The 13,424-nt window shown below is 29.7% G+C and overlaps 1 protein-coding gene across 2 annotated transcripts; it reads left to right on the top strand.

The window, feature by feature from the left end:
• Positions 1–235: 235 nt before the first annotated feature.
• LOC112789685 (calcium-transporting ATPase 4, plasma membrane-type) lies at positions 236–13,397 on the top strand. Of its 2 annotated transcripts, none has more exons than XM_025831693.3 (7): positions 236–694; positions 8,869–8,932; positions 9,021–10,963; positions 11,051–11,209; positions 11,342–11,513; positions 11,649–11,947; positions 12,753–13,397. In XM_025831693.3, the coding sequence occupies exons 1-7, from the start codon at positions 518–520 to the stop codon at positions 13,056–13,058; spliced, it is 3,120 nt and encodes a 1,039-aa protein (XP_025687478.1). In that variant the 5' UTR covers positions 236–517; the 3' UTR covers positions 13,059–13,397. The 2 variants fall into 2 exon arrangements, with proteins under 2 accessions (XP_025687478.1, XP_025687479.1); XM_025831694.3 differs by lacking the exon at positions 236–694 and adding an exon at positions 7,335–8,495.
• Positions 13,398–13,424: the final 27 nt, after the last annotated feature.

Genomic DNA, 13,424 nt, shown 5'->3' with positions numbered 1-13,424 from the left:
GACACTAAATTTATCAAATTAAGTACACTCAATTCGATTTATAATTAACACACATTAAAATGTAAATAAATACACCCAATTCAATTTACTATTATAACTTGAAAATCGAATTTGCCTAATTCAATTTATATAATTACATTCATGGAGACATTCACGTAATATTTTTTGTATTTGAGTATTTTATCCTAACCTAGACTCAAATATAAAAAACTTTCATTTTTTTTTCAAACATTTTGAAGATAAGCCCCACCTAACACCAATAACGGAATATTTCGTTACTGTCTCTATCTCCCCTCGTAATGGCCAATTAATTAACTTTGATTTTATCCCTTATTTAACATTATTTCCTTCGACCTAACTCCGCAAGGTTACCTTCCCTTCCCTTTCCCTTTAACTATATTCCTAACAAGTCAAGCAAAAAAAGCCACACCACTCACCCACCGTACTACTGAAAACCGCCATAAAACAGCCTCTGCGAAGTTGGTTATTCAAACTGTGTAATTTGGATTTCACACCAATGGATAACTATTTGAAGGAGTTCGAATTGGAACCGAAAGATCGTTCCATTGAAGCACTGAGTAGATGGAGATCTGCGGTCTCAGCCTGGGTCATCAAGAACCGCCGCAGGAGGTTCCGCAATGTTGTAGATCTCGTTAAACTAACACTTGCCGAGGAGAAGAAGAAGAAAATACAGGTTCCATCTCTCTTTCTCTCTCTCTTAATGCACTTTCAGTTTGTGTTGTTGTGTGTGATTTACGAGAACTAAGCATTAGTTTTTTTATTTTTTATAGCTAGTTGAAATCTTATTTCAATTGGAAAACGAATCAAACACTGGTAAATCAGGATAGATAGTTAGTTATGACTTATTAGGAACGTTGAAAAGAAACGGATGAAAAACGCTATGTTGTGATCCAACGTTTAAGCTTCCGTCTTTATAAACCATTTTTCCTTTCCTTATAAAACTGGATTTGTTTTACAAATAAATAATTTAATTATTTTTGAAATATATAATTTATCACATAGTTTATCTCGTTTACACCGATAAAAAATACATATTAAACAAGATCATTATGAATTTTTAGAATGCAATTAATATTTAAAAAGATTAGTGAAAGAGATTAAAACAAAAGATATATTTGAACAATTAATACTAAAAAAAATACACAAAAAATTTTAGATTAAATTATAGATCGAATAATCTAAAATTTTTTATGTACTCTCTTTGAGTACTAAATTCAAACATATTCTTCGTTTTAATTTTTTTTACCAACATTTTGGGTATTAATTGCGCATTAAAATTTTGAATTATTTATATTATTTTAATTATAATTTTTTTTATAATAATACATATATCTCGTTGTTTACACTACGAGATATGTATTTTTTTTTTATAATTCTAAATATCTCATTTACAAACTAGCGTAAAACAAAACTTGACTAATTTGATTTATAGTGTAAACGAGATTCACTATAAACGAGATAAATTATGTCATATAAATTGATTAATACGTTACTAATTACATAATTTTGTAAATAAAATAATTAAATTATTTATCTAAAAAAATCTTACTAATACTAGTGAATGTTGAAAAATCCATCTATTTTATCTTTTTTTTTATGTTTATTTTTATTTTTGGTTTATAGGAGATATTTCATAGTTCTAGACTTCTAGTTCTTTGGATGTAAGAATTCTGCCTTTAAATAGAAACTATGAATTACGTCCGTTGGACACTACAAAATACAAATCATACAAAGGAATTGCAATTATGTTTTAATATTTTATTTTTATTAAAATATAACTTAATTTTTTATTGATTTTAATCGAATATTTTAAATATTTTTTATTATATAAAATATTTTAAATAATTTTTTATATTAATAATTAATAATACAAATTATTTTTAAATTAATTAACACTATTTATCAATAACTTCAACATTTTATCACTCTTACTCCTGAACATACTACTACAAAAAACTCGGTGCGTGAATTGGAATTAGGATTTTCATTATTATTATTTTTTAAGAAGGAAATTAGTCTACTTCTAACAGTGGATCCACTAATTCAGTGTTACATCTTTAAACAAAAAAAAAGTTGTCATAGTGGTTGAACCACAAGGTGTTAGATAATCGATTGCTAGAGAGAATTTTAGATATTAACTTTTTATTTGGAAACACGGGAGGGAGGATAATGTGAGGCTTATTTCTGTTTGACTAAATTTCCAAGTTGCATTTTGAGGCTCTCATCAATATTCATTGGCATTAACATTGATGGTCCATGCTCCATACTCGGTCCCCTGGCCTGCTGTCACTTTTTGTTATAAGTTAAAGAAAAAAATGTTATTTTTAGAAACGGCTGTGCTATATGATACCCATATCCTTCTATGCGTGCATAATGCCATAATGTATTGCGGTTATTGCAATCAAATAACAATGCTAAAGTATAACAGAAAAAAGTTTATTTGTGAAAAGACAAACCTAGCTGAACCTCGTCCATATTTTCATATGAGAAAGATAAGGTTCTTAGGAATTTTTATTTTTTATTTTTTAAAAGACAATAAGAAAATACAAATACAAGTCGCACACTTAATGATGCATTAGACTTCACCATTCTCTAAGGTTATTAGGGTACTCAAAACATAATAATAATAATAATAATAATAATAATAATAATAATAATAATAATAATAATTAATAATTTATTATTATTATTATTATTATTATTATTATTATTATAGTTACAAAATCATAGTTAGTGTATAGTAAAATAATATAACAACAACAAATATATTATATTTATAAAAAGATAATTTATATGTAAATTTTATTTGACTACTTTATGAATAATCTTTTTAAGTCTTTATCTATTTTTTATCTATTATCTATCTTTTATTTTATTCATTTTCCTACTTAAATATTTTATTAATTATTTTTTTCATATATCCAAACTACATGAGACATTAAAAAATATCTTTAATGATTTCATTAGGAAAAATTTTCAGAGTAAAAAAAAATTAAGTCTTTGCCAAAATGCAATAAATAAATAGAGAACAGGAAAATCTTCGATGTTGACGTCAAAATCCAGTATCCACTACTAAGTCACTGACCCACTTTGTGGGTTTATATATTTGTTGCGGGTCATTGCTGTTGCTTTTGCAGTGGTGACCGGTGAGTACTGAGTAAGCCTATATATATATATATATAAAATGTAATAACTAGTCATTATAACTTAATAAAAATGTCTACATAGTATTATTTTCAATAATGTTATTTTAAATATTTATTTAAAGGTGTTCTTTCATCTTCGTCATTTATATGCTTGATAAATATGAATGCAACTTGCCATTTTAAATATGAATGCATCTTGTCATTTATATGCTTGATAAATGTGTCATCAATGGATAAGATTCATAGACAAATAAATTATTTTCATTTTCTAGCATGACTTGATTTATAATTAAAATGGGACTTCCCTAAGCCAGATAAATTTGTAACAGATACACGTAGCGATTCTATCTCATTGATTTTTATTTTATTTTATGTTCTTAATTTTGAGTTCACATTTTGCTCTTTAAAATATGAATATTTTGTACAAAAAAAAAACATGAATACTTTTTGGGGATTTTTATAATTTTTAAATAATTAACATAATATCATATTTAGATATATATAAAAAAATTTACATGTATCACATATAATTTGTAAACTTGATAAGTAACGAAAAATTCTCTCTTATTTAGTTTGATATGCAGAAGTTTGTTTTTGTCATTGTCTCGTTTCCAAATAAAATACGTTATAAAAACTTGTTTTTTTTTGTTATCATTTTTGTACACAAGAAATGTGATACATTTATAATGTATAATTATCTAAAACATATAAAAATGTAAGTATTTTAATTAAAAAAATTTTATTGTAATAATAACATATAATATACATAACATATTATTTTAGATTACATATGTAGTATTTTACATCCAGTACACTTTTTTATTTCAAAATTAAATTAAATGTTTAGATCCAACAAATGATAATCACAACATAATTTAATCTTATATTTAGTGTAGTACAATAAAAAAAAAGTCTCATAAAAATTCGTACAATAATTGGAAGTTTCTATTTTCTAAATGAATTAAATTTTTTGTTTCAAAAACATGTAGAAATAAATTTGTAATCTTAATTTGTAAATTATTTCTCTCTTCAATTGTTTTTGCTTTTCTCATAAAATGCAGAATTACTGTTTATTTTAAATAGGGCTGCACATAGATCGGATAATATTCGCGGTAATTATCTGCATCCGATCCGAATTTTGCAGATATTATCTGATCCGCAATATAGTAAGATCGGATTGTGGATTTAACAGTGATATCTGCAGATCTGATCTGCAAATCCGCATATCCGCACGTCTCATATAAATAGCATAGCTTAAGAAAGTAAACCCTAATGTGATATGAATTTTAATGTGTTGTTTTATGAATTTTATGGTATCTTGTTTTTATTTTTTTATGTTGTACTTCAACTTAAAATAATTAAACTTAAATATTGTGTTATTATTTTTTTTATTATTCAAGAGAACTTTTATTGATAATATTTTAGGAGTAAATAAGTTTAAACAGGTAAAAAATAAATTTTATAGATATTTTTTTATAAAAATAGCCAAATAAAATTTTAAAATATTTTTTTTAAATTATACGAATATACCCGATAAGATATCATATTTTTCATATTTTAGATCAGATAAGATCAAATCTGACCTAAAAACTACAGATATCATATTTGATCAAATCCAATCCGTCGGTGCTATTTTTAAAAGAAGAAAAATTAGAGAACCATCAATTTTAGTTTATAAACTAACTTTTTGAGTCAGTAACCCAACAACTTTAATTTAGCAGGCCAATGTCATATTTTTATCCAATTCTTACTCTTTTCAAAAGTATTTAAAATGAATATTTTAACGAACCAAACATACTAAGATTCTCTGTACATAATTTGAGGAAAACAATCTTTTAATATGTTAACCTACTTTTTATTAGTAAGTACTTATATATATTTATTTTTATGTAAAATTAATAATAAAAAATTATTAAATAATTTAACAGATTTAATTAAATTATTATCTCACTATTCTCTTAATTATTAATTTTATACGAAAATAACTTCTTATTAATTTTTCGTAACAGTAACTAGATTAGAACGGAGAATCTCATACATACTGTTCAAACCATTCTATTTTAGACTAATCGGTGTCTGTATTCGATTATTTAACTCTTTTTCCTCGGGTGTAGTATTATTTTACCTTGCTTTCTAAATGCTTAATATAATTCAGGCATCTGTCGATGAATGAGTGGGATAATTGCATAGTCACCCTCGTCACGTTTGGTCATAGATCTCAGTATAAAATACACAAAAGTCAGATGAGATGGACCAATTATAAAATACAGAAGGAAACGAATATGGTGAGGGAATGTATTTTATATTCAATGGCCGGCTAGTCGGCAGTTAAAAGAGGGATGCAATCAGTGAACCTGGTCAATTAGATTGAAATCTAAGATAGATTCTTGATAAGTGATAATAGAACACCTATGCCACTTAGTCATAGAAAAATGAATGACAGGGGCCTAGTGGCATTAGTATATTATCTGCAATTTATTATAATATTATTCTACCATACTCACTATTATCATAATTGCTGACTTTCTCTTTACCAACAATTGAGATTTGAGACCTGAATGCTTAAACAATCTTTTTTTAATAGAAAAAGTATAGGGAGATAATGATAGTATTATAGTAATAAACAATGTTAACAGTAAAATAATAAAAAAATAGAATTAAAATTATAAATTAGATGATTAATTAATTATTAATAATTTTAGATTTTAAATTTTAAAAAATAAAGATTATAAATTGAATCAAATTACAAACGATGCAATTGCATTCAATATCACGTTAATTTTTCTTCTCTAATTACAAATTTTAATTTGCAAAGTAACTCAGCTGCTGTTTCATTTTTTCGCTCTTCAATCCGACGTTGTCTAAATTTCAAATTAATAATTCTTATTAAAAAAATATATATTAAAAAAATAAATTAAATAATATATATAAACTAATATATTGATTTAAAATAAATAAGGAAAAAACAATGAAAGGTTTTTTATGTTTTCTTTTTCTATCTTCTATTAAAATAATTTATTTTGTAATTAGTATGTTTTACACCATTGCAATAATTTATTAGAAATAAAGATATAAATTAAATTAAAATTGATAAAAAAAATTCTCCCAATTTGGTGAAACTTGAAAAATAAGAACGTTGGGTAGCTAAAAAGAATCTCCAAAACTCTGATCTTTTAATAATAAGATTTATGATTGAGTTTGAATCCTCTAAAACTCCTATCCTCCAAAACTCTCTAAAACCAAATTTGTCAAAATGCCATAGGTCTACAACCGTAATGAGAGAGACGATGTATTGAAAGTTGTATTTAAGCTGTCTCGAGTTTATCTTTTTTTCTCGTAAAATATAAAAATATTATCAAACTACAAAATTTTGGAAACAGTTACAGAAAATTGACAAAATTTACAATTTAATTTTTATCAGTGCGCATAACTGGTTGCAGACTTACTGTTGATTAGATAAAAAAAAGAAAAAATAGCAACAATCTGAATTTGAATTTAGAAGACAAAAGATTAGTAAAGAATAAAGCCTTGTTTGGGTGAGCTTCTAAGAAAAGATCTTTTTTCGAGTTATCTTTTTTTAAAAGATTTTATAGAGAAGTAAAAGTAATTTATTGTTTGGATATCTCATGTAAAAAGATCTTTTTATCTATCAATTATGTTTGGGTATAACAATATAAAAGTACTTTTTGTTTATTTATTACATGAAAAACATCTTTTTTTTAAGGAAAAAAGATCTTTTAAAAAAAGATGTAAATTACAGTTTCTCAAAAAAGATATTTTTTTGATTTTACTAGTGCTTTTACTTTTACTATTAGAAATTTGACAAACACGTTAAAAATAAAAAAAATCTTTTTTCATTAAAAAAAGATCTTTTTTTTTAACAAAATAATAGCGCCCAAACATGCACTTAAGTGCTCAAATCCAAAGAAGCATACATGACTACATGAGTCATTTTATTTCCTGGTATTCACAATTGTATTGGGTCTGTGGGATTGTCAAATTAAAGTAGTTATAGTAATATCCGTGTGACTTTTTAGATGACTTCAATCGAACATATACTGAAATTTGTCCACTAGGCCGAAAATTGACCAATTTTTACCCTAAAATAAAAGCACTTTGTTTATCATTGTCCATGATTTCTATCTTCAAATAGTTACCAATAAAGGATTAATAATCAAATTAGCCCCTAAAAGATAAGATATTTTTTAAATTTATTATTAAAATTTTTTTAATTAAATTGGTCTTTTAAAATTTACGAATTAATCATATTCGTTCTCTAGTCACTCCATTAATAATTTTTTTTAAAGATTGATGTTATAAAATATTAATTAATAATATATATAATACTTGATATGTCTAATTAGATATTAACCAAATATATTTATGAAAGTTTATTAATTTGTTCATTTTTCCTAATTACACAAAATTTATTCCTAATATGACCTAGTGACTAAATTAATAGATTTTCATAAATATATTTAATCAACATTTAATTGAACATGTTATGTGTCATGTATGCTATCAATTAACATTTCACATTATCAATTGTTTACAAAATTACGAGTGGAATAACTGAAGGACAATTATGATTAAGAACAGATATGATTAATTCGTAATTTTTAAAAGACCAATTTGATTGAAAAAATTTTTCAATAACAAATTTAAAAAATACCTTATCTTTCCAAAACTAATTTGACTATTAACCAAAAAATAGAAGAGAAAAATACCAATAACTATACATAGTAACCAAAGACATTCTTCTAGTTTTCATATAAGTATGCCAAGGATAGAAACGGTTGAGGTGTTAATACTTACTTCCACTAGCCCTTGGATACGTATTCCTCAAGGTTATAAAACATTAAACTTTTGGGAGGAGCATTGCAGAAAGGTCTTCTCTTTTTAATCTACCATTATGGGAGTCTCTTACTTCAAGGAATTCTGGTTTCCCATAATATCTCCTCTAACAAGACAAGTACTAATCCATTGCGTATGAGAACTCCATTTAAGGGTTTGTGTTTGATCAATAAATTACTACATCCATAAGGCAGGATTCGAATCCCACACTTGCTTAAACAGATTAATGAGCTAACTGTTAGATACCTAACTAGGTTTACTTCAAGGAATTTGATCATTAGCATATCTCATATTCTCTGAGAAGTAAATCAGTGTGTTGGCATGCTTATCTTGATCAGCTTAAACTTAGAGTCGGATGATTTCTTTTGTGGAAGCTGCTCCAAGAATGGAGGATATGGGAGTAACATTCATCCGTAACCTTTTTTATTATTTTTGAGATTTCACCAAAAGAAAAATCTAGTCTCTTGATAAGAGGTAAAATGGTGTTGCCAAAACAACACATTCGAATAGTGTAATTTTTTCAATTTCCATACAAAGTATATATGCAAAATTTTCTATTTGAATTTGCTCATACCTTGCATTCATCCTTGTATGATAGCTCTCTTCTGTGTCTCTTTCTCTAGAGCATGCTCTTGCTTCAATGATGTACTTCCTTGCAAAATGACCTCTATTGATAGAGTGATTGCTTTGAATATTGAACTTAAAAATATTTTCGTGTGTTGAAATTTTACCCCCTACTTTAATCCTTCAGCTTCAAATGCATTATCCTCTCAATTTTTTCTCATTTGATGCAGCTGGAACCCCATAGATTCCTAGTAAATGCTGACCATATTATCTTTATTTACAGCATAAACTAAGGAGCATTCGGGTTGTTGTCCAAGTTCATCGGGCAAAAGATCTTTTAAAGAATGGTATGCTTCTAACATAATCATTGTTTTAGAATGGTTTACATACTGCCTGCACATTTTCTAAATTTTTTCAGTTCTCTTAAACATACAGCTATTAGTTCAGCAGTTGAATACGAGCTATCGGAAAAGACAAGAGAATCTGGTTTCAGAATTGAACCAGATGATATAGCAACGCTTGTTTCTGCCCATGATCTAAAGAACTTTAAAAAAATCGGCAGAGCTGAAGGGATTGCGAGGAAACTCTCAGTCTCTGTGAACGATGGTGTTAGTCAAGATAGTATACATAATAGGCAACAAATTTATGGACTTAACCGCTACACGGAGAGACCTTCAAAATCTTTCTTGATGTTTGTTTGGGAGGCATTGCATGACTTAACACTAATCATTCTCATAGTTTGTGCTCTAGTTTCTATAGCTATAGGGCTTCCCACTGAAGGATGGCCAAAGGGTGTTTATGATGGTCTTGGTATCATACTTAGTGTGTTTTTGGTTGTTACTGTTACTGCTATTAGTGACTACCAGCAATCCTTGCAATTCAGGGATTTGGACAAAGAGAAGAAAAAGCTCTTTGTCCAGGTGACCAGGGATGGGAAGAGACAGAAGGTTTCTATTTACGATTTGGTAGTCGGAGATATTGTCCATTTGTCAACTGGTGATCAAGTTCCAGCTGATGGAGTTTTTGTAACTGGATACTCATTACTAATTGATGAATCAAGTTTGTCAGGTGAGAGTGAACCAGTAAATATAGATGAACAAAAACCTTTTCTTCTTGCGGGAACCAAAGTGCAGGATGGTCAGGGAAAGATGATAGTTACAACAGTTGGCATGAGGACTGAATGGGGGAAGTTGATGGAAACTTTAAGTGAGGGAGGTGAGGAGGAGACTCCATTGCAAGTGAAATTGCATGGAGTTGCAACAATTATTGGGAAAATTGGGTTGGCTTTTGCCGTGTTGACATTTATCGTGTTGACAATAAGGTTTCTTGTTGAGAAAGCAGTCTCTGGTGACTTTGGTAGTTGGTCTATGAATGATGCAATGAAACTGCTGGACTACTTTGCTATTGCAGTGACCATAATAGTTGTCGCAATTCCGGAAGGATTACCATTAGCTGTGACACTTAGTCTTGCTTTTGCAATGAAAAAATTAATGAATGACAAGGCACTTGTGAGACATCTTTCCGCATGTGAGACTATGGGTTCTGCAAGTTGCATTTGCACAGACAAGACAGGAACATTGACCACTAACCATATGGTTGTGAACAAGATTTGGGTATGCGAAAAAGAGGCCGAGATCAAAGGTAATGAGAGTGCAGAGAAGCTGAAAACAGAGATACCTGAGGAAGTAATGAACATCCTTTTGCAGGCTATATTTCAAAATACATCTTCTGAAGTAGTTAAGGATGAAACCGGTAATAACACAATATTGGGAACACCAACAGAATCAGCATTGTTGGAATTTGGTTTGCTCACAGGTGGTGATTTTGATGCACAGCGCAGTACCTATAAGATAATTAAGGTTGAGCCTTTCAATTCAGTTCGGAAGAAGATGTCTGTGCTTGTGAGTCTTCCTAATGGAGGAGTCAGAGCTTTCTGCAAAGGAGCATCAGAAATAATACTAAGAATGTGTGACAAAATTATTGATTCTAATGGAAATGCTGCTGATCTTCCTGAAGAACAGGCGAAAAAAGTTAATGATGTCATAAATAATTTTGCCTCTGAAGCTCTGAGAACTCTTTGTTTGGCTGTTAAAGATATAGACGCAACAGAAGGGGAAAGCAGTATCCCTGATCATGGCTATACTCTGATAGCAATTGTAGGAATCAAGGATCCTGTGCGGCCCGGGGTCAGGGAAGCTGTTCAAACTTGTTTAGCAGCTGGAATAACCGTCCGTATGGTGACCGGTGATAACATCAATACAGCTAGAGCCATAGCTAAAGAATGTGCTATACTCACCGAGGGTGGTGTAGCTGTAGAAGGACCAGAGTTTCGAAACTTGTCGCCGGAGCAAATGAGAGATATCATACCAAATATTCAGGTTGTGCTCTTGTTCAAAGATACTGCAACTTTCGATTCTTATTTGAGTTGCTTGTCTCTCTTATGTTCTTAACATGGTTTCCTTCAGGTAATGGCACGTTCCCTACCGCTTGACAAGCACACTTTAGTATCCAATTTGAGGAATATGTTTGGTGAGGTTGTAGCTGTAACTGGTGATGGAACCAATGATGCTCCTGCACTGCATGAGGCAGACATTGGACTTGCCATGGGGATCGCTGGAACTGAGGTTTGTTCCTCACTCACAAACATTGAATTATCCTTGACTTGAATTTTCTGTCATTTTATATTATTGTTAGTTATATGTTACCAAATTTTAATGCTATTTCATTCTGTCTGTTTCAAATCATACCTCATGCAGGTTGCCAAAGAAAATGCTGATGTGATTATAATGGATGATAACTTCACTACTATCGTTAACGTGGCCAAATGGGGACGTGCCATATACATAAACATACAAAAATTTGTGCAGTTTCAGCTAACTGTAAATATTGTTGCTCTGGTTATCAACTTTGTTTCTGCATGCATCACTGGTTTGTTGGACTTACGGAAGTTTTTATTTACCGTTCAAATTCTATTGTATCTCCTTCAAGGAACATAAATTATTATTATTATTATTATTATTATTATTATTATTATTATTATTATTATTTGCTCTTTATTTTCAGGATCTGCACCACTCACAGCTGTTCAGTTGCTTTGGGTAAATTTGATTATGGACACATTGGGTGCATTGGCTCTGGCTACTGAGCCTCCCAATGATGGACTAATGGAAAGACCCCCAGTTGGAAGAAAAGCAAGTTTTATCACCAAACCAATGTGGAGGAATATATTTGGTCAGAGTTTGTATCAATTGATTGTCCTTGCACTTCTCACTTTTGATGGGAAGAGGCTACTGGGACTTACTGGTTCAGATGCAACTCAAGTGCTCAACACTTTGATCTTCAACTCCTTTGTATTTTGCCAGGTATATATCAGATAGGAATTTCTTTGGTGAAAAGTAAAATTAGGTGAGGAGTGAAGGATTTTACTAGATTTATAAAGAACATGTGCAATATAAATTTTTTTTTTTTGGTGGGTTTTTTCTTAATAAAGAATCACTGTAAGATACTAGAGGGGTTTTTTGTTAGAGGGAAGTAAATGATTGGATTGGGGTAAAAAAGTGGTCAAAAGTTTTATGGATGAGTTTGAATGAAAGTTTTGATGGAGTTTTAGTGAAAACTTTTTTAATCCCAACCAAATATACTTGTATCACTGAATATTTAGATTGCAAGGTAGATGTGGTGAAGTCTTGATCCAAATTATAGCTGATAAGTTTTCAAAAAGAAAATTGACTTTTGAATACTCCAAGTTCTTTTATACTCTATCACCTTTGGGTTTTGTTGTCCCAAATTCCAATGCTTAAACTTTCATTTCAATCTTAAATTATGTATCAATGAACACCCTTCTTTTGGGTTTACAGATAACTAACCACTTTGGAAAACTATGACATTATTAACAATAGATTACTCAAATTTCGGTTCATAATGTATTTTTGTACTAAAATACTTAGGGTATATGTTTGGTTGGGGGGGGGGGGGTAAAAGTGTAAAAGTGTGGATAAATTTGTATTTAAATGACTAATGTATAAAATTTACCTTGCTTTTATCTTCCAATCAGACATACCCTTAGCATGTTTCATAACTTCACCATTTAGCCTGAAATACTGCATATATTTAAGAATTGAATATAACATGTTAGTTCATTTTGCCATTATCTCTTTCTTTTGCAAGGTATTCAATGAGATAAACAGCAGAGAAATTGAAAAGATAAACATATTCAGAGGCATGTTCGACAGCAAGATATTCTTTGCTGTCATTTTCTCGACAGTGGCATTTCAAGCAATCATAGTCGAGTTCCTGGGAACCTTTGCGAGCACGGTACCTCTGAACTGGCAGCACTGGTTGCTCAGTGTATTAATTGGAGCAGTCAGCATGCCCATATCTGCTATTCTCAAGTGCATTCCAGTTGAAAGAGACACAACAACAAAGAACCATGATGGTTATGAAGCACTTCCATCTGGTCCGGAGCTTGCTTAATTTTTTTCCTCTTTCTTTATTTCTTTTGGCAATCATGGATTAAATTTTGAGCCTATTATGACATACAATTGCACTCTACGCAAACGAATCTCTCAAGGAAAAAAAACAAAAAAGGGTATGTGTTGTTTTGGGGGGGGGGGGGGGGGGGGGATGAAAACAATAAAGCAGCATGCAATAGTTCATCCAATGGTTGCTATCTTTCTGCTTTGGATACTCAAAGCTTAGTCAAAAAAGATAGAAAGAAAAAAGGGTTCGTCCAATGAGTAAAAGGAGGGCTAGTTGATTTCGGACACATTTGATATATCAATTATTTAAATTATTGGACATTTCACATTGAAATTTTATGAGGCAACTATACATTCTAGA

The sequence above is a fragment of the Arachis hypogaea genome, chromosome 3 (genome assembly GCF_003086295.3).
Source record: "Arachis hypogaea cultivar Tifrunner chromosome 3, arahy.Tifrunner.gnm2.J5K5, whole genome shotgun sequence".
Lineage (NCBI taxonomy): Eukaryota > Viridiplantae > Streptophyta > Magnoliopsida > Fabales > Fabaceae > Arachis > Arachis hypogaea.
The sequence above is the reverse complement of the archived record's forward strand: the minus strand, read 5'-3'. Positions and strand labels throughout refer to the sequence as shown.

Bases quoted from the DNA above. Each gene is read 5' to 3' on its own strand.
- LOC112789685 (XM_025831693.3), top strand. From the start codon at position 518: ATGGATAACTATTTGAAGGAGTTCGAATTGGAACCGAAAGATCGTTCC. The intron at 11,210-11,341 runs GTTTGTTCCTCA...TACCTCATGCAG, and splicing joins TGGGGATCGCTGGAACTGAG to GTTGCCAAAGAAAATGCTGA. The intron at 11,948-12,752 runs GTATATATCAGA...TTCTTTTGCAAG, and splicing joins ACTCCTTTGTATTTTGCCAG to GTATTCAATGAGATAAACAG.